Source organism: Cervus canadensis, chromosome 1 (assembly GCF_019320065.1).
Source record: "Cervus canadensis isolate Bull #8, Minnesota chromosome 1, ASM1932006v1, whole genome shotgun sequence".
Lineage (NCBI taxonomy): Eukaryota > Metazoa > Chordata > Mammalia > Artiodactyla > Cervidae > Cervus > Cervus canadensis.
Window position 1 is genome coordinate 99,301,419 of NC_057386.1, and position 22,476 is coordinate 99,323,894.

At 37.9% G+C, this 22,476-nt stretch overlaps 1 protein-coding gene across 2 annotated transcripts in view; it reads left to right on the forward strand.

Moving 5' to 3' along the window:
- PDGFC (platelet derived growth factor C) overlaps positions 1–22,476 on the forward strand; it is a 242,398-nt gene that overhangs the window by 174,596 nt on the left and 45,326 nt on the right. For both annotated transcript variants that reach the window (XM_043487665.1, XM_043487675.1), the window contains one exon: positions 11,737–11,917. In XM_043487665.1, coding sequence (XP_043343600.1) covers positions 11,737–11,917 — 181 coding nt within the window. The remainder of the gene's footprint in view (positions 1–11,736; positions 11,918–22,476) is intronic.

Below are 22,476 nucleotides of genomic sequence, written 5' to 3' on the forward strand. Positions count from 1 at the left end.
TGTTACTCTTCGCTGTGTGACTTGTTTTGTTACCTCTGTACCCCTCAGTTTCCCCATCTCTAATCTGGTTTTAATAATCAGAGCTAAGATAACATTGTGTTGGAGACTGAGTCAGTTGATATTTATAAAGTACCTGCAAATAGTGTGTATTCCATATTCCTTGCTTTGTTGTGATGATTATTTTCCACAAATTTTTTAAAAGACTTGGGATTTTGGTAAAAGTTAACACAAATGCCAGGCAAGTACAGCCTTGAGAACAAAATAAAGTAGGGAAACGGCTAAACAAATTCTGCCAAGAGAATGAACTGGTCATTGCAAGCACCCTTTTTCAACAACACAAGAGACGACTTTACACATGGCCATCACCAAATGGTCAATACCGAAATCAAATTGTTTACATTCTTTGTAGGCCAAGATGGAGAAGCTGTATACAGTCAGCAAAAACAAGACCTGGAGCTGACTATGGCTCAGGTCCTCAGCTTCTCTTAGCAAAATTCAGACTTAAACTAAAGGGGGGAAACCACTAGGCCAGCCAGGTATGACTTAAATCAAATCCCATATGAATGTGCAGTGGAGGTAATGAATGGATTCAAGGGATTAGATCTAGTTAACAGTTTGCCTGAAGAACTATGGACAGAGGTCCATAACATTGTACAGGAGGCAGTGAACAAAACCATCCCAAAGAAACAGAAAAGCAAGAAGGCAAAGTGGTTTCTGATGGAGGGGAGGCTTTACAAATAGCTGAAGAAAGAAGAGAAGTAAAAAGCAAGGGAGAAAGGAAAACGTACTTCCAACTAAACACACAGTTCCAAAGAATAGCAAGGAGAGACATGAAGGCCTTCTTCAATGAACAGTGTATAAAACTTGAATAAAACAACAGAAGGGGAAAGACTAGAGATATCTTCAGGAAAATTGGAAATTTCAAGGGACTATTTCTCTCAAAGATGAGCACATTAAAGGACAGAAACAGTAGAGACCTAGTAGACACTGAAGAGATCAAGAAAAGATGGAAAGAATACATGGAAGAACTGTACAAAAAATATCTTAATGAACCGGATTACTATGATGGTGTGGTCAGTCATCCAGAGCCAGACATTCTGGAGTGTGAAGTCAAGTGGGACTTAGGAAGCATTGCTGTTAATAAAGCTAGTGGATGTGATGGAATTCCAGTAGAGCTATTCAAAACCCTAAAGAATGATGCCATCAAGGTGTTTGCATTCAATATGTCAGCAAATCTGGAAGACCAAGCAGTGGCCACAGTACTGGAAAAGGTCAGTCTCATCCCAATTCCCAAGAAGGGTAGTGCTAAACAATGTTCTAACCAAAAGACAATGCACTCATTTCCCATGCTAGTGAGGTCATGCTTAAAATTTTTCATGCTAGGCTTCAGCATTATGCAAGCCAAGAACTTCTAGATGTCCAAGCTAGGTTTAGAAAAGCAGAGGAACCAGAGATCGAACTGCCAACATTCACTGGATCATAGAGAAAGCAAGGGAATTCCAGAAAAACATCTACCTCTGTTTCATGGACTATGCTAAAGCCTTTGTGTGGATCATAACAAGCTGTGGAAAGCTCCTAAAGAGATGGGAATACCAGACCATCTTACCTGTCTCCTGAGAAACTTGTATGCAGGTCAAAAAGCAGCAGTTAGAACCCTGTATGGAACAACTAATTGGTTCCATATTGAGAAAGTCATACAACAGGGCTGTCTGCTGTCACCCTGTTTGTTTTACCTATACGCTGAGCACATCGTGACAAATGCCTGGATGAGTTACAAGCTGGAATCAAGATAGGTGGGAGAAACGTCAGCAACCACAGATATGCGGATGATGCCACTCTAATGGCAGAAAGTGAAGAGGAAATAAAGAACCTCTTGATGAGGCTGAAGGAGGAGAGTGAAAGAGCTGGCTTAAGTCTAAATATTAAAAAAAAAAAAAAGCACAAAAAACTAAGATCATGACATCCTCCCCCATTACTGCATGGCAAATAGAAGGGAAAAAATTGGAAGTAGTAACAGATTTCCTCTTCATGGGCTCTAAAATCACTGCAAATGGTGACTACAGCCATGAAATCAGAAGACGACTGCTTCTTGGTGTTAAAGCTATGACAACCTAGACACTGCGTTGAAAAGCCGAGACATTACTCTGCCGACAAAGGTTCGTAGGTCTTCCCAGTGGTCATGTACAGTTGAGAGAGCTGGACAGTAAAGAAGGCAGAATGCCAAATAATTGATGCCTTCAAACTATGGTGCTAGAGAAGACTCCTAAAAGTCCCTTGGACAACATGGAGATCAAACCAGTCAATCTTAAGGGAAATATGCTAAATACTCATTGGAAGAACTGATGCTGAAGCTGAAGCTCCAGTATTTTGGTTACCTGGTGCGAACAGCCAGCTCATTGGAAAAGTTCCTGATGCTGGGAGAGATTGAGGGCAGAAGGAGAAGAGGGAATCAGAGGATGAGATGGCTGGGTGGCATCACCAATGCAAAGGACATGAACTTGGGCAAACTTCGGATGATGGTGAAGGACAGTAAAACTTGGCATGCTGTAGTCTGTGGAGTGGCAAAGAGTCGGACACAACTGGGTGACTAAACAACAATCGTAAATGCATGCCTTTTTCTCACTCAATAATATCATTTGCCTTTATTCACAAAGTATATTTTATTGGTTAAATACATTACTACACAATTTGACATTTTTCTCTAATCAGTTACTCTTTTTTTTAATAATGTCAGTAAGAAAAACTATTGATCCTTGTATATTTATCTCAAGTTTATTGAGGTAACTAAATTCTATTTTAGTTCTGGTTGATTTTTAAAAGCCAAAAACCTTGAAGTCATCCTTGACACCTGGTTTTCTCTCACACCCACACCATCTCTGTCAGATCTTCCGGATATTCTCAGCCTGGAGTCATTCTTTGCGTCCTCCTCCCCCCATGCTCAAGGTTCTCCTCCCCATAGCAGGATGATGCCCAAGCATTTCCAATTTCTGTGCTTATGGACTAAAGTCTGTCCTTAAGGGATTTGTTGTCAACTAAACATCATTCTGGGGGCTTCTCCAATGACTCAGCGGTCAGTAATCCACCGGCAATGCAGGAGATGCGGTTTCAATCCCTGGGTTGGGAAGATTCCCTGGAGGAGAATATGACAGTCCACTCCAGTATTCTTGCCTGGAGAAACCCACAGAGAAGCCTAATGGATTACAGTCCAAAAGGTCACAAAGAGTCAGACACAACGGAGCGACTGAGCACCAAGGATAATCTTTTCCTCTGTTTCTATTATGTTTATTTGCTTTCCTCTCATTAAAGTAGCTAGAGCTGTCCTCCAAAATACTGAAAAGCAATAGTGAGACTGGCCAATTCTGCTTTTGTTCTAACTTTAATGAGAATGAATTTGGTTTTATTTAATGTAATATTTGCAGTTAATTTATGTTACCCAGTTTTACCATGATTTAAATGTTTCCTGCACTTCACAGTTGACTCAGTTTTTATCTGAGTAGTTGATTTATTATGTTTTTCAACATTTATTAATATGAGCATATAGTTTTTCTCCTTTGAATATTCTAAGTTATTCTTATATTAATCCTCAAGTTTAAGAACTAAATCCATACTCTGTTAAGAAGTATTATATCGTTTAATCCACTGTTGGATGATATTTGATTAAATTTTACTTAGAATTTTTGCATTTCCCTCCATTTGTTAATGAAATTGGTCTTCATTTTTCATGTTTGATATTGGCATTTCAAAAAACTTGGACATAATACTTTTTCCCATTTATTAGAAATGTCTATATTTTCCAGTTTCATTGAGATGTAATTAACATGTAATATTGTGTATGTTTAAGACCTACAACATGTTCATTTGATATACTTGTATGTTGCAATATGGTTACCACTATGGGTTGGTTAATAGCCCCTTACTGTCAGATCATTCTACTTCTTTTTTGTGGTGAGAACATTTAAGATCCACTCTTAGCAACCTCCAAGTATATGATACAGTTTTGCTAACTTTATTCATAAGATTTAGGCTAGCTTTTTTTTTTAATAAATTGAGCAAATATCTACCTTTTAAATCTTTTTTTTTTATAATTTCTTGTATAAAATTGAAATTATCATTCCTTAAAATCAAATAGAACTCTTCTATAAACTTCATGCCATTGCATCTTTTTTATTGATAAAGATTTGACAGTCTTTTCAATTTCTTCTGGTGTTATTAGTCTGTTCACTTTTTTATTCAAGCTTTATAATTTATGTTTTCCTAGTAAGGCATCCATGTCATTTAACCTTTCAGATTTAACTGGTATAGTGTTACCTAAAGCATATTTGCAGATGTGAAATCCATTTTTATCTGTGATTTTATCATTCCTGTGTATGTAAATTGTTGACCCTTCTCTATCTTTCCATTTTCTCCTCATCTCTCTTTCTCCCTCCTTTTCTGAGAACCAGCTCTTGGTTTTATTTCTGAATTCTAATTTTATGTTTGCATATATCTTTTATAGTTTTGTCTTTACTTGTTTTCACCTTATACTCTCTTGTTTTTTTGTTTTTTTTAATTTTTCTAGTTCTGTGGACTGAATTTATGGCTTATATATTTGCAGTACTTTTACATAGTAATAAGACAATTTAAAACTATTCACTTCCTACTGTGTGCAATCCACCACATACATGTACACATCCCCATTTTTACACATAGAACCCTTGTATTTTCCTGAGAATTACTCCACCTTATGTTGTCCTCTCTCTGAAATGTTCTCCTTTGTTTTACTCACTGTGTGGGTTTAAAATTCTCCATAGAGAATTTTGAGTGCTTAGAAATAAACATCCCTGAGTCAGTTAACATAAATATCTGTGGCTAGGTATGCCCAAATTCTCATGTTCACTGATAAATTTAATTTGAATGATCCTTGATGTTTCTTCAGCCACTGAACAAAATCATGTGGCCAATCTGAACAAAGGCACATGAATTCTACACTGTTAGCCCTCAAAATAGAGCAAGTATAGTTAAGTAGACATATTTTAAATATAGTAGGCCATATGACTTGGCTCTTGAGAGCATGGGATCTGAAGCTCAACTATCAAAACTGAAGCCTTTGCTCTACACTTAGTTGCTCTGTGGCTTTGCCCAGGTACTTAGCTTTTCTATATTTTATAATCTATAAAATGTCCACAATGACAGTATCAACCTTTTATGATTTTTGTGAGGATTAAATGAGTTAATATATATAGACCAATGTATATGTGTATGATGTATAATTATTAAAACATATTTTCATTATAAGGTAAAGCATGGATGTGTCCAAGTGGGGATTTAAAGCTTTTACTCTGGGCCTGGGTTGTCTTCTGTTAAGCTAAAGTATAAGCCGGTAAGCACTGTTGGGTAGTTGTCATCTTATTAATTTTATTACCTTTCTCAACAAGCCCAGGCTCCCGTTGACACATGCAGAGCAAGGCCTTTCTTAAGATGCACGTTTACTTGTTGGCAGAGTTTCACGCCACCTTCAGGTCTGATCATTTTCAGGGCAGATTTAATTGACAGGGTTTTAGTTAGTATGAACTAGAAGCAGCCTGTCTTGCAAGGTTGGTTTATTTTTGTGGAAGGAAGGTGGTTGTCAGACAATTGTGTTTACAAGTGAATTTATTTCTTTGGTTTACTCCTCAGCAACCCTCCTATCTTCACAGTTTTTAAATTCCCACATGAGAAAGAAAATTTTGTCTACAATACCAGACTTGTTTGTTAAACATAAAAGGACATAAATCCTCCCTGGGTCCCCAGGGGTATGGTAGAGAAAGGGAGTGATCATTATAAACCACTTAGCGCTGTGTGCTCTGTATCATGTTTCCTTGAGAAAGTGATGTTTGATTGGCCCTTAATGTAGGTTTAGTAAATCCCTTAAATACTGATGTGAGCAATTGTGCACATTGGAAATTAATACCTGAGAGTATATTATAGGGTTTACCGTGTCTCTAGAAAGTCACCTGGGCATGTGTAGATTTCTGAACCTGAGATGATTCTGTTTTGTAATTTCACATTTATGGGTCCAACGTTGGTTGATTTTCTTTTCTTCTGCTCATTTGGCTGAGGTCCACAGATAATCTTTATCATTGTTTTCTCTTTTCCTTTTCTTCTTGATGTTTTGAACTGTGTTATATTGTATCAGCCGACCAGCTTATGCAATGAAGCCTATATTCCAAACATGGCATTCTATAAGAAAGAAGAATTATTTCAAATTATTGTGGAAGACAGTTGGATTGAATGCATTAGTCCTTTTCCAGCCATACTCATAAACAAGTTGGAGGAAAATACGGAATCAAGTGGCAGTGGTTTTTTTGTTTGTTTTGTTTTGTTTTTCTATTTTGAAGAAACCATCCCAGGTAGATTTTCACTGGCTCTGTTTTAGATGATTTGACTATAATTTAAATTTTTAAAATCCTGTTTGTAGCAAGAGAATTTACTGTTTTGACTCACACAATTAATGGTAGAATAATTGGATGAAATTTGTAGTTATATTGTCTTAGATTCCACTTTTGAAAAAAAAAAAAATTCCTAAAATGCCTAATCTACCGTGAAACAATTTGTAGCAAAACTTTGAAGTGCTACTATTTTTTTTTTTGAAGTGCTACTATTTTTAAGGCAAAAAACATAGCATTTTTTAGATGTTCATCTCATTTAACTTCATGGAATGCAAAACTATGTAGCTCTTTAAAACACAGTGATAAATGGATGCCTCAGACTTGTATGAGCTTGTGAAAATGAATTACCAACTATCTCACTGCAAATCCAGAAATTGTTATAAAGATTAGGGCTATGTGTTTTTTTGAACGCCATCAAATTCAGTAAAAAGTCTTCATGAAACAAGTAATAATATACTTGCCAGTCTTCTCTTATTTGCAGGACGGTGGTTTTTCTACAAGTTAGGTAAGGCAAAGTTTAAGACTTACTTGTTCCTTAATACATGCTTAACATTTATAATCTAGATATTTCCTAGTGTGCTTAAATACTCCTTTTAAATACTTTTAAAAGGCTTACTCATCAGATTAACACATATAGTGTGGTGGTTTTTTTTTTGGCCGTGCCACATAGCATACCAGATCTTAGTTCCCTGAGCAGGAATCCAGCCCCTACCCCGGCGGTGGAAACACAGAGTCCTAACTACTCAGCCATTGGGGAAGTCCAGTGGTGTTTCTTTTTTAACAGAAATCAAAAGGAAATTATGTACAGCAAAATAGTTATGTGAGTTGTTAATTTTAAGTTCCTTATAAATGATATTCTTATCTCTTGAGATGTTTCTGTTAAAAAGTGTTGGTTGCTTAGTGGCATCTGACTCTCTGCAGCCCCATGGACTGTAACCTGCCAGGCTCCTCTGTCCTTGGAATTCTCCAGATAAGAATACTGGAGTGGATAGTCATCCCCTTCTCCGGGGGATCTTCCAAATGTTGCAGGCAGATTCTTTACCATCTGAGCCATCAGGGAAGTCCCCTTAGAAAGATAGTTATTTTGAAAATGGCTGGGGGAGGGATAATTCAGAAGGTTGGATTCACATGCTACTTTGATACTTTGATTATATAGATAATCAAGGACCTAGTGTATAACATAGGAAACTATACTCACCATCTTGTACTAACCTATCATGGAAAAGAATCTGAAAAAGAATAGATCTAGGTATTTATGTATAACTGAATCACTGCCCTGTACACTTGTAATTTACACAAGCATTGTAAACCAACTATATGCCAATAAAAACTAAATAATTTTTTTAAAAATCTGAAGTAATATTTTGATCTTATGAGTTCACCCAGCCAGCTGATTGAAAACGACTTCATAATTGCCAGGTCCAGGGAGAGCTGCTTGGTTTTCATCCTCCTTGGTCCTCTTTGGTGTGGGTGATCTGCCCACTTCTGCTTGGGTGGACCCTGTCCCCCCCTTTTCTCTTGATTCTGTGTCATCCATCACAGTGGTTTTCCTGCTGCTTCCCTGACGGCTCCTTTTCAGGCTGTTTTTGTTAAAAGTTCTTCCTTCCTGCCCACACGTGAGATGCTGTGGTTTCCTAGCATCCTCAGATGTGCTGGGATCCTGTGTCTATATTGCTCCCTCACTGAAACTCCCAACAGCCGCCCTGTAGGCTGCAAACTCAGGTGCCCGTGTGGGCAAGTGATGGAGATCAATGAAGATCTGGGTATTAAAAAAAAGTACCATAGAAACTACACAGGGGTTTTTAAAAACTGGAAGGAGGATGTCCCCTGGCCTAGCCTCCGTTTCCATGAAGGAGTGAAGGCCATCCTGACCTCAGGTAGTGAACGATCTATGTGTCTGACACACAGGTGCTGGGTGAGAGAAAGGCCCCTCCTCTCCGGGAGTGGATGCCAGTTCTGCAGACCTGACCCTGCAAGGAGTCACACCAGGGCAAAGAATACTTAGTATGACCAGATGTTCACGTTTGTTTTAAGGAAGCCTGAAATTCAGATTTTTCTGTGAAATGCAACTTTTTCAAATGGTGATTTGCAGGCAGGAAAAACCAACTATCTTATGATTTCATGTATAGGTGGAATCTTAAAAAAAATGATATAAATGAGCTTATTTCCTAAATGGAAATAGACTCACAGACATAGAGAACAGAATTATGGTTACCAAATGGAAAAGAGTGGGGGTGGGAAGGGGCAGGAAGGGGTGATGGGAGATAAGTCAGGAGGCTGGGATGAACATACACACGACTGTGCGTAAAACACGTAAAACCACAAGGACTGATGGTAGAGCACAAGGAACTCTACCCAGCATATCGTAATAATCTATAATGGAAAAGCATCTGAATATATATATATATATGTGTGTGTACATATATATAAAACTGAATCACTTTGCTGTACACTTGAAACTCTCAGGTTATAAAGTAACTATACTTCAATTAAAAATGAAAAAATACAGGTAGTGCCTAAAAGATTAATTAATTAAATGTTGGCCTAAATATTTTAAAGCAGTGTGAAGTGAAGTGAAGTCGCTCAGTCGTGTCCGACTCTTTGCGACCCCCCTGGACTTGTAGCTCACCAGGCTCCTCTGTCCATGGGATTTTCCAGGCAAGAATACTGGAGTGGGTTGCCATTTCCCTCTCCAACAGTGTAGAACCTCTTTACACTGTGCTTCCCTGTTTTCAACCCTGGTCTAAAAAATAACATTCTCACATTCGACCCTGGAATCCCAAGGTGGCCTCACCTACACCTGTCCTCCCAGCTTGAGCTCCGTCCTCTGCTCACAGACAACCAACCAGGCCCTGGGGTTCTTCTGTTACATCCTCAGGATTGTGCTTCTTGCTAGAATGCATTCCCCCACCTCTTCCCCTGGCAGCCCAGATGCTCCCTTGGAAGCCGAGCCTAATCTCACCGTGTAGGGTTTTCCTCACCCCGCCAGCATTCCACAGTGTTCCCTACGCACTCTCATTAGAGCAGACGCCAGTGTTTAATGGACCCTGAGCCCACAGGAGCTGTGGTTTCATATTTGCACCCTGAGAATCTAGCCCAGCACTTTGTACCAAGTCCGTGCTTCACAAATACTCACAGAATGATTGACCAGCCTGAAATCAGCTCTCTGCAAACTAGTCCTGGTGGTGACTTCTATCAGCTAGCTTCCCTCCCAAGCACAGAGCAAACATACTCTGTGAATAGCAGCTTTGTTCCACATGGAAACAATCTTGATATAAACATTACTCTTTGATCTAAAATGCTGGTTATCAACTTTTGTACCAGATAGGTCTGAAATAACCACCCAGTCTGTTTTACCCCCATCTTCTTCCCCTGTGCCCCACTTACTGGTCCCACCACACACTTAGAGCAGGCTCCTGGGATGGTTGTCCTGAGGAGGCTTATGCATTTGTAATTTATAACCCAGACTTGTCATGTGATAGAGCAGAAGTACTCTCTCCCTTTGGTATTTGAGTTTTCTTCACATTTATGCTTTCAGACTCTCAGGGTTATAGGTATGGGGTAAGGATGTGCCGGGTAGGGATGTGGGGCAAACTGTTAATGCTTTCGGTGCTGCTCAGGAACTGTTCCATTTCCCTTTTCTCAAAACATCCCTGTGAGTCAGATTGCACTACCCTAATTTAAGGACAAGAAAAATGAGGCTGGAACAGGTATAGTTACCATTAGAGAGTTGTGGCTAATTATTTAGAATAGAATTTATAAGTATAATTGGTTTCTTATGCACTTTGTCCTTTTCCAACATTTTTTTCTTCTGTAAATTCTATACTATGCAAAATATATTAATTTTTGTTGTCTGGTACATACTGGTTTTAGACTTTCTAAAAAAAAAATCTACCAATAGTTTTCATCCATGCCAGACCTCCCGTAAGAAAAATTTGGCAACGTGCTAAGAATTCTGAAATGCATCATAACAATGATCCTCTGTTTATATATGCAGTTGTTTAAAAATAGATATAAAGGTCTACATGCTATGTAAAGTTGAAATAACAACCGTAATTTATATTAAAATAATGCATTTAAGTGAATAGATACACATGCCCAGTTGCACAAAAAAATAAAATGAAGTAGTCAGATGTTTGTATCTTTTAAATAACAGACTCATTGTGTATATGATAGCTATGGTAATAGACTAAATGGGTATGTCTAATTGTTTTCATCGTGATGCAGAGTGTAAGCCATGTTCCTGTTAGTGGTTTGATTCTCTAGAATAGTAACTCTTGTTCCAAAGCATAGACACTCCCTTTATTTGATAGTTGAGTGTCTAGAAAATTGGGCTTAAACTAAACCTTTGAAACATATTTGCATATATATGTGAGACAGTATTATGTTCCAGATTCAGATGGACAATAGCAAGAATGTCGCTTATGTGAATGTCCAGTGAGCTGTTTAAAAGGCCTGAAGGGCCTTTTGAAGCCATTTTAAGGGTTCTCCTGTGCTGGGTGTCCAAGGACCTTGCCCTCCTCATCTGCCATCATTGAGACAGCCTAAAATGCCTCTACACATTTCTGGAACATTCTGTAAGGCAACTCTGCTCTCTATGAGTACCACTGATCAAAACCTTCAAACCCAAGGTAACAGTGGTTAGAAAAATATAAGCCATTCACTGCTTAGGTTTAAGATGTCATATGTAATGCAGTGTAAACTAGAACCACAAGAGGATTGATTCCTTTCTTCAAGAGTTTTACAGCCTAGCCAACTAGATGGATCACTTGCATATATGTAGTTAAATGTTGAAAATATGTGTTTGACAGAAAGAGAAAGATGTCTGTGAGCTGAGGACACACAGAAAGGTCTCACAGAGGCAGTGTAGTATGGAGTGAGATTTGGAGAATACGTATATAATGAAGAGGCTCTAGAAAAGCTTGGACACAGATGAGGATAGGGAGCAAGGAGTCTGACCAGGTGAAGGAGTTACTGCTGGAAAGTGTTGGACAGTAATCATGGAAATCAAGAGTAGAGCAAAACTGTTATATCCAAATGAAAATTAAACTGAATAATTCATGAACTGAATATCAGATACGGTTGCTACATACAAAATATCTAAGTTTGATGTGGCTGTTTAGTGAATTTGGAGCTCCTTACCAACAAGACTGGAGGGCTTAGAATAGAAGACTCATATTTCTTTAATTGAGAATGCTTTTTCAGTTGTGCCTCATCTTTGGCATATTTTATTCTATTTACACAGTTAAATTTGAGATGCACTCACTCCCTCGAATTCCTAAAATAACAGATCATGGTTTTATGTCTCTTTTCTCCTGGTCTCTTGCAGGTATGATTTTGTAGAGGTTGAAGAACCAAGTGATGGAACCATTTTAGGGCGCTGGTGTGGGTCTGGCAGTGTGCCAGGCAAGCAAATTTCTAAAGGAAATCAAATCAGGATCAGATTTGTATCTGATGAGTATTTTCCCTCGGAGCCCGGGTTCTGCATCCACTACAACATTGTCATGCCAGTAAGTACCACTTAGAGATGCCCCTGTGTATACAGATCAGACTTGCTTATTTCTTTTTCCCCTCTTAAACATGAGATTAAGGAAAACCAAGAACCAAAAACCTTCTCTAGCTTGATGTTTTTTTCATAAGTGTCACTATAGTTATCACAAATAACTTGCGTGTTGTCACTTTAAATCATTAGTGTCTATATTGCCTCAAAAGTCGGTGTTTTTATGTGATGTTTTACTTTTTCTCCCCCGTTAAGGTGACATCGTTCTTTCTACTCCTTTCCATACCCACTAAAAGTTGATGTTTTCGGTGGGTTCCTTATAAATACATGCATGACATTTTTCATCTTTTTTTTTTTGAAAATGGTAAACTCCCTAGTGCCTCAATAGTAAAGAACCCATCTGCCAACCCAGGAGATGCAGGTTCATTCTTGTGTTGGAAAGATCTCCTGAAGAGGGAAATGGGAACCCACTCCAGTGTTCTCGCCTGGGAAATCCCCATAGACAGAGGAGCCTGGTGGGCTACAGTCCACGGGCACACACAAGAGTCACACACGACTTAGCAGCTGAGCAACAACAAAACGTGTTAAATATTCTTTTCAAATCAAAGTTTGAGTAAAATATATTTTTAAAAGCAGTAATCTCAATTTTCCTACTTATCTTAATGTTTATCCTGCTTAAATAATATTTATGTCCTTTGTGCCCCAAAAAGGAAGTTTCAAAATTCTTACAGGAATTTAAGAAATCTGTTTTCTCTGAGTGTAATTATTACTCTTTTCATTTGTGTCATAATTTCTCGTACCCTTTATTTTATGTATTATTGTAAATATTTGTATCTATGTATTGCTGTTTAACAAAAGTGTTGAAATCATTTTGGCTATTTTTATCCCATTCTACTTATAGTAGTAATTCAGAAGTACAAATGTGATGTCCCCTAGTATACTACTCAAATATGTTCAGTATCACCACTTAAAACAATATAAAATTGATATTGTTAATGGTTTTGACAGATTTAGCAAATCATTGCACACTGGGAGCACAGTATGGTGTGAACTACATGCATTAATTGATATGTATATCCCAACTGTTTATAAAAGAATGTACCTAGCACACCAGCAATTCATGAGGTAATTTAGAAAATATAGAATCAATATTTTGCTTAATATATTTGTATTATAACATTAAACAGAAGTTTCCCTTTTTGATTACCCACACTCAATTCTGTGAAATACTATTTAAGCCACTGATTAAATTGTGAAATTGTTATTTGAGATCCATCTGAAAAGAAATAACAAAATTTAAATTAAAGCTGGAAAGTGATAATTTTATTTATTTAGTAGCAGAATTGTTTATTGTGTGCAATTTAAGATAAGGGAGATATTTCTAAAATATATGTTATGAATTTTATATGGTGACTTTTGATCGATCTCCTTATATAGATTATTTAAGATATCTTTACCTTAAATATATATTAGCTTTAATAAAATTTAATAATTTCATCTATAAAAGTGTTAATGGTAGACAAAGATGAACTTATCTAAAAACACATTGATACTGTGATTATTTTTTTGAATGAAACCACTAAGTATTTGTTTATCATCCTTTCGCAGTACTCTGCTTCACAGAATTAGTGAGTTAATATTTGTTTTAAGTCTATAATAGCCTTAGAAGCCATGGCTACACTTTCACAAAGTTATGCAGTACATATTTTCAGTTTGGGTTTTAGCACAGCTAATGTTTTTAAATATTTAAATATAAAACAATCAAATTTTACTATAAAACATAATGATAGATCTTGAATCATATAAAAGATTTTATTTACCCCAAACCTGTAACAAAAATAAACTTAAAACTGAGAAGTTGTGTTTTAAATCAGCTAGCATCTTCATATTATGTTGATAGCAACCTATTATCATCCCACAGAATAAGACATGAAAGTGAAAACCTATGTAGGCCAACACCAAGAGTTGTTTTTTTCTGATTTTTATGGTCTCGTGAGTTATCTGGTTGTGTAACCCATGCAGTTGTGTGGAGGAAATTAAATATATAAAGACACAAACAGGAAATGTACAATGCCTCTTTTAGTCCCAGCCCCGTTAGAGTTTTTCAGTAAGTGGCTGGGCACGGAATTGACCATGCCGCTCAGTCACCCCAGCTTAACTTGACAGCAGGTTCACTGACACCTGTGTTTCTATGTGAAAGTGTATGTCAGATTCCTGAGCCTGGAGAAGAGACAAAGACATGCAGATGATCTTCTGTAAGTACCACCCATCCTCTGGACCAGAAAGGGTCTTGCCCCCTGAATTTGACTCATTACCAGAAATTCACTGTGACTAACACCAGAACTTCATCTGTGAGATTCTGGGTGGAAAGGGTATCAATCACTGATCGCATCATCAAAAGTAAACTCAGTGCATTTTTATATCATTATTGAAATAGCTGGATGAATTGTAAATATGGACTTTGGGGGCTGGGGGTTGACAAACTTCCTGGGCTCTGTTGAGCTCTGTCTTTCTTGGTGTCTAAGTTGCCCAGTGATGGCTGCCTGGGAAAAACAGCACAGGAGCCCTTATTCCAGTTTGCTTTCTGCTTAGAAAGCCAGCAAGCTAGGGACAGAGAAACGAGAGAACAGGACAGTGATTCCAGCATTGCCTTATGTGATGTGATTTCAATCTTGCCAGGTTGCTCTCTGGAGTGATCATTAGTATATGAATTGTACCATGTCACAAGCTTTCTTTCAGGTTTAAGTTTACTCTGACAGTTTGTTTATCTGCCATTCCTTCATTTGTCCTTTGTCCTACTTGCATGCACCCATCTCTCTTCCCATGCAGCCACACCCATTCTGCTCTCAATAACTGCCTGAAGTTGCTAGGTGAAAATTTGACAAGTAATTTTGCTTTGCAGCCTCACGGAGTGTTTTGAATTATCACCATGCATCACTAACTGCACCCCTCCCTGCCCGTCCCTCTGCCCCCTTGCATCCTTGCCAACAGGACAGCATCCATCAATCTTATCTGTGTCTCAGTGAAGGAAAGCCTCAGGGGGAAAGCTTGCCTTTTGGAGCATAGGCTTTAAAGATCTGTGGCATTTGCTCAGGGGCAAGTGCTCCTCTGAACTCCTGGATCATCGCTCATACTTTTTTTTCTTCTTTTTTGGCCAGAGATAAACTTCGTAATTAGCTCCCCCAGCTCCCCAGAAGCCATAGTCCCACTGACTGCAAACTCATCAGTGCAAGGTAGAGCCAAGGGGCCCCTGGCCTGACGGCTTCTTAGTTTTATACTGAAGACATGATGTTCAGCACAGGTCCTGAGTGGGCTTTGAACTTCGTGCCTTGAGGTTTGTCGTTGTGCGGCTGCTCAGTGGTACCTCATCCTCCATTGTCCCTGGAGGGTATCTGAGCCCAGGGAGCTGCCTCATTCACTGTATGTTGCACAGTAGTGATGACTCACAAACCAGAAAACTGAACAATCAAGTAATGACACCACATATTCTCCTTGGCCTGGCGTATTATGTTCTATTGCCAAGGATCATGATGCTTGCCCTCCTTAAAGAATGGAATTGGCATCTTCTTTTTTGGTTGGAGACTAGACATCCAAGTAGTTAAATTAGTGCCTACTTATGATGCCATGTTCATTGATGTCCATAACCATCTTTCCTGCTTTTTAATAATTATCTGAATCAATATTTTGCATCTTTTCATACATCGAAAAACTGTTGAGTATGATAGCACTTTTTCTGGGATAATTATAAAGAAAATTTATTTTAATATCTTTTGTATTTAACAAATAAGACTGAACTCTGCAATCCTTTTTTGGGAGCTTGAATGAATATTTGATTCTAGTCAGCCTTTAAAATTCCGTGGCTCTGATCACCGTACATCTTAGCAGGAGAGTTTTAATGCATTAGTTAAAATTCTCGGAAGCAGTTATTGTCACATATATTTCCATTAACAATTTTGCTTACCTTTGTAAGATGATTCACCCACTCTTTTTCGCTCCACTAGTGAATGAGAGCATATAGTGAAACAAGGGATCCCTTACTATTGTGAACAAAGTGATGCTGGTCTGGGTCTCCAACCTTGTAGGCAGATTCTTTACCATCTGAGCCACGAGGGGAGTCCTTAGTGTATTTTACATATATTGTATATAGATATTGTTTCCTTTGTAATATTATACTTCCAATACCTTTTTCTTGATTCCCAGGTACCTTAGACTAAGACATAAATAAAATTCATCTTCCCATTTTGCTCTTTCAAGTAGATATTGTAGACTAAGTGTTAGTTTAAGAAAAAACTTAGCATAAGATATTTACCTGAAATTACATGGCTAGTTAATAGCTTAAAAAGTACTAACAGATTGACTACACACATTAAAAATTTTAGCATTTTCATGCAGTCTTTGAGCATTATTTATGGAAATGTATATTCTCCAGTCATGCTCCATTAATAAGCAATGGAAAAGAAAACCAGGGCAAAGGATATATATTCAGCTTTCCAATGGTGCATAAGGAGTTAATAATGTCTTTGATTTTTGTTTCCTTTATACTAGAAGAGAGGGAAAAAAGGCCCGGTAGATTAGCAGTGAGAGATTGTTTGGGAAGAAATGAAGCAAAACTGAAATAAAACAGTGCAAGCTTGTTTCTGTTTGGAGGCCACACACATTGAGAACCAGTGCACATTTCAGATCTCTTAGAAAGAAAAGAAAATTTCTTGTTTAATTTTGGAGTAATTTATAATAGAGTATGTATGTTTTACTGTGTGTACTGTAGTATAAGCACCATTATTTTAAAATGTTAAACCTACAAAGGCTGAAAAATAACATCTTTTCTCATATCAAAAACTTTGTTAAAAGTTTTATTTTTAAAAAAATCTTGGCCTTAATGTAAAATATGTATCATATTTTTTGTTATCCAAAACACAATATTTATTGTTAAAATATATATTTGTTGGGCAGTTACATCACAAAACCATACTTGTTTTTGAAACAAAATGCACAGATCTAGATCTGAATATTTTTAATGGTTTTATTTATATATAGAGCTATTCTTCTTGAGGATAATATTACTTGTAATCCATACTTTTTTAATGGTTCTGAGTTTTGAGGACTCTTTTTCTCCAATCTGGTTAATATTTTGAAGGGTGATTAAGCTACTGCTTTTTTCTTTCAAAATGGCTTTATTGAATATTATGTTTTGAAGAGTTTTAATCTAAGCATTCTGATCCGAAGTGGTAACAGTATTTTCAACAGTTTATTTGCTCTCTTTTTCAATTTAATGACTGGATCAGTTTAGATAAAAAAAAAAATAGATATTAGAGCTGCTACCATACCACTTGACACCATATAATTTTTCAAATTATTTATTTGTTTATTTGGCCACTTTGGGTCTTAGTTGTGGCACACGGGCTCCTCATTGTATCATGCAGGATCTTTTGTTGTGGTGGCACACTCTAGTTGTGGCTCACAGGCTTAGGCTTAGTAGTTGTGGCGCCTGGGTTTAGTCGCCCCATGGCACATGGGATCTTAGTTCCTTGACCAGTTATCAAACCCACGTCTCCTGCATTGCAAGATGGATTCTTAACCACTGGACCACCTGGGAAGTCCCCTTGACTCCATCTATTTTGATCTTCTTTCCTTTATTGTCTGAAAAGAGGGGGGTGGAATATGAATGAACTGAAGACTCCTTTAATCCAATCCCATGCAACTCATCTTCCTTTAGGTTGCTTCCAAATTTGTTCCATTGTTAGTATGATTTTAATTGTAATTTTCTTAAATTACCAAAGGTTATGGTTTAATCTTTTTACATGTTTATTGAAATACAGTCGATTTATAGTGTTGTGTTAATTTCTTCTGTCCAGCAAAGTGATTCAGCTATACATATCTGTATAGATATAGATAGATAGAGATATATTCTTTTCTTATGTAATCTTTTGTGTTATGGTTTATCACAGTATATTGAATCTAGTTCCCTGTGTTACTTTTTCTTTTTTAATATGCGTAACTGGCACCTGTTGGATATCACACACGTTTTATTCTTACTAGTAAAGTTATACCCAGAGATGAATGTATGTGAGAGAATGAGTGTAAGTATGACGGCCACTTGCAACCCAATATGTGCTGTCCTGACCCGATGAGCTTTCCTGTGAAGTACACGTGGGAAGTGAAGGGGCCATGGATTGGGAGCAGAGGGTGTGTGGTTTCCACCGGGCGGGCTCAGAGGACACGTGAGGCCTGAGGGGCCATTGAGGAATGCATGACTGATCACCAAAGGAGTTATTAATTATGCAGGCTGAGGGGGACAGAGCCACTCAGTGAATATTGGCCTCGGGGGCAAGAAAGAAGGAGGGAGGAAATGTTTTCCACCCCTTCTGGATATGCCGGTAGGTTTATCACTATTATGATCTTGTTAAGAAGAGTCTTACCTGAAGGCCAGATTTGCTTTTATGTTGTTCAGTTTAAGAAAAATCCCAGCTAACTCTCAAACAAGGCATCAGATTCATTGGTTCAGTTTCTCAGGGGAAGAAAAAAAAAATAATAGTATCCTAACACAAGTCCCATAGGAGAGAAAATGTCAAAATGCATTCAAGATTTTTAAGAATCATAAATCTTCATAACAAACTGCATTGCATTCCTGTGTTATTATATTAAACTGATGTGAACAAATAAAATTTAGGTTTAAACCTTTTAAAATTAAATTTTATTTACCTTAAGAGAGAATTAAGAGAAAAATGTGTTCTTAGAATTCTTTTTTGTAGCAAAGAATGCGAGAAGTATTTTAAGTATAATATGTCTACACTAGAGTCTGAAACACATTGGAATGATTTGATTTTTATTAAAATATACAACTTACTTGTATATTTATGCAGGGAGTCTTGAGGTGACAGTGTTTTTTTGCATCAAAGAAATTATACAATTGCTGCAGAGACTAAACTCTTACTTGGCTAAGAGCTGTTAAATATATTTTTCCACCCACCCTCCAACCCTTGGACACAGAGCTCCCTTTCACATGAAGAGTATGGGCCGTCTTCCATTTTTGCTGATGTTTTTTGTTCCAGTTAATTCCAAGCTATCTAAGAAAGAATCTCACAGATAGAATGATTTGTAGTTGGAAAGAAAAAGGCAGTTGCTAAAACTGCAGAAATGGTAAAAGGCAGGCAGATCAGTTTAAGTTGATATACCCAAGTCGGTTATAAATTAGAATTTAGACTAATTGAAAGTTTGGAGTTTGATTCGTATTTTTACATCAAAAGCCACAAAGATTTAAAATACGTGTAAATCTATTGCTGATTCATGTCAATGTATGACAAAACCCACTGAAAAAATAAATAAATTAAAAAAATTAAAAAAAATAAATAAATAAAAGTTAGGGTCAAAACAGCAACCTAAATCCAATGGAGAGAATTGCTCTCTAGAAGTAAGTTTGTCACCATTTAAAATGATAAAATAGATATGTTTTCTTCAATATCCCCATCCATGTTCCTGATAACTTTTTCTTTTAGCATTTATTGAAGAATATGTGATAAGATATTTTGGTATGAGAAAATTCAGAGATGTATATGGAATTCCCATGTGTCTCTTAAGAGCCTCACTTACTTTGGAGAAGAAATACATACTGTACAATATTTGTATATTTGTACAAAATATACCTGTACAAGTATTTGTGTGTGTCAATATGTCCTACAAGTAGCTGGAAAGATTTTGAGAAGGAAGAGAAGCAATTGTTGAGAGGAGAGGATATCACAACTCTTAAAGAAAACAAAACCAAACAAACCAGCAAACAAACAAAAATCTGGGAATTATCTAGCATAAATTTGATAGCAACTATATAATAAATATCTCTCAAGAACTTATTAAAAATGTATATTATCAGATGTCAGGGATTATCTGAAAAAGAGAATTATCTGCATTTTTATCAGTGTGCTTAGAAATTCTGATCCAAGACGATCTAACACTGAATTAGGGGGAAGAATATGCTCTGAATCACAAACTGAGAAGGATACAGAGAGTTTTACTATAAGATGTTGGGGAAATACATTTTTATATTCAAACAAGCAGGAATATTTTATGGGTAGACTGGAGACTCTGCTTGCCTATTTTATAGCTAACATGCCCATGTGTTCTCTATTTTTCAGGATTTCAAAAAGGAGTGAGATTTTTCTCTTAGAATTAGACAGATATATTTCAATTTTTTTCAAATTATTCCAGTGAAAAAATTTTTTTCATCATTTCAGTTTGTAGTACTTGCATTTATTATACCAACTTTTCTGAGCTTCTGATTAAAACCTATCAAGTTTGTCAACTGTCGGTTTCTGTTATGCCTGGAGCTACGATGCATGACCACCTGCCATCTTTTCTGGGTTAATGCTAGCTTGTCTGATCATTTGCAGATGGTGAAGGTCCAGCACCAAGGCACTGTTCCCGACTACATATTTTGTTCTCGGGTGTGATGAGGGTGATGAGACACTGTCAGTTAAATAAGACTGTCCCAACTATCAAGAGACGTTCTTTCATTCTTCCCATACACTTTGACATGCAATCTTAATTTTGTCAGAGTTACAGTTGCTTTTTATCTTTAAAAAGCAGCTCTTCTTGGGCTAGTTACACACTCGGCAGTTGCCACGCCCTTTTTCTCTACCCAGCTGTTGTCCTTTGGAAGCAGATGCTGCTGGTTCCTTTAAGTCAGCAGCTCCCAACCTTTTTGGGACCAGGGACCAGTTTCATGGAAGACAATTTTTGCACAGACCATGGAGTGGGGGATGGTTTCAGAGTGATTCAAGCACATTATATTGTATTTATTTATTTATTTTTGACTGTGCTGTCTTCCTTACTACTTGCAGGCTTTCTCAAGTTGCAGAGAGTGGAGGCTCTTCTCTAGTTGCAGTGTGCAGGCTTCTCATTGAAGTGGTTTCTCTTGTTGCAGAGCACGGATTCTAGGCATGGGTACTTCAGTAGTTGTAGCACTCGGGCTTAGTCCCTCCGTGGCATGTGGGACCTTCCCAGACCAGGAATTGAACCTGTCTCCCCTGCATTGGCAGGCAAATTCTTATCCACTGCACCAGCAGGGAAGTCCCAAGCACGTTACATTTACTGTGCACTTTATTTCTGTTATTATTAGATCAGCTCCACTTCAGATCATCAGGCATTAGATCCTGGTTTTAAGTGACGCTCTTAGAATTGACTGACCTTCAGGTCACCGGCTTTTGTTGCTACTTCTTGCTTCTTTGGTTTAAAGAACTGTCTGTGGACCTCATTGACTTCATGTTCTAAAGGTGAGGCCTGCACACTCTTTCACCCTCCTGCTTTCACACCTGTGGACACCTCCCGTCCCCTTCCCCCCATCCTGCTACCCTCTGTTGGATCCTAACTATATCCAGATCCAGATGCATTGTGTACATCATGGTAGCCATGCAATCCTTTCTCACAGCTAAGCCATGAAGTATGCTGTGACAACATCTCCTTTCTTGCCCTGTTTTGTTTTGTTTTCCTTACAGTTGTATCGGTTGGGGATTTGCTTATCTTTCTATATATTTATCACTGATTCATCCCCAAGTCATTCCTCAAATTTTGTGAATCTGCTCTCTGTGTAGTCAGATGCATTAAGTTTCCTAATAAATTCACCTTCCAGAAGAAATCCCTGCAGGAACAGTCGGTCAGCTTCCCTGTGGGCTGGCTGCCCTTTACCTGCTGCCCAGCCATCATCCTTGGAGCTTTGCCTCCACCGCCGTCCTGAGCCTTCCCTCTGCTGTTGTCTTGAATTAGATCCCTTGTTTGCCGGATCTTTTGTCTTCCTCTCTTTTAGTTTACTTCCTTATTTGGGAAGGGAGTAAAAGCCCCATGAATTTACTGAGAAAAAGGAGTATCATAGAGAAAGTTTTTGTGATCTTGCGTAACTGAAAATGCCTTGGTTTAACCCTCCAACGTGAATTCTTGGCTCAGACTAGAATCTGAGTTGACCACTTTGAAGCTGACTGGACATTCTGTGCATGTGATGGGCTTGCTGACAAAGGTGTTTACTGTCTTAGTGAGCTGGCAGGGTCAGTTCCTTGAAAACCCCCAGATTCCCCTTGTCTCTTCGCTAAGGAGTCCTGGCTGCCAGGTCTCTGGACTCAGAGCTGAGTCACAGCATTAGGTATAAAGGTTTATATTCAACCTCCTCCTCCCCCCACATTCAGAGTAACAATGCAGCTCCCTTTTCTGCTTGGGTTCCTCAGGCCATAAATCCTCATGTTAATCATGCTGAGGGAACAAATTCAAGCTGGGTTAAATCCCTCTTCTGCCCCAGCAGCGAAGTAGTTTTGGGGTGTCTGGTGTTTCACGATCTCCAACCCATCCCCCTCTTTGCAGCCTCCCATCATTACCTCAGCTGTAAGTACCTGGCACCACCCGATCCCAGAGCTTTTGGGTGGTTCTTTTATGTCAGTGAAGTGGCTTCTGGGCTTTTCCTCCTGCAGGTCCACCAATTCATCAACTACACATCCACCTGCCAGTGGCTTTCAAGTGTTATCTCAGTAGGCTCCTTTCCTTTCTTTTTTTCTGCCTTAAAAGATTATGCATTTAAAAATACCTTTATAACTG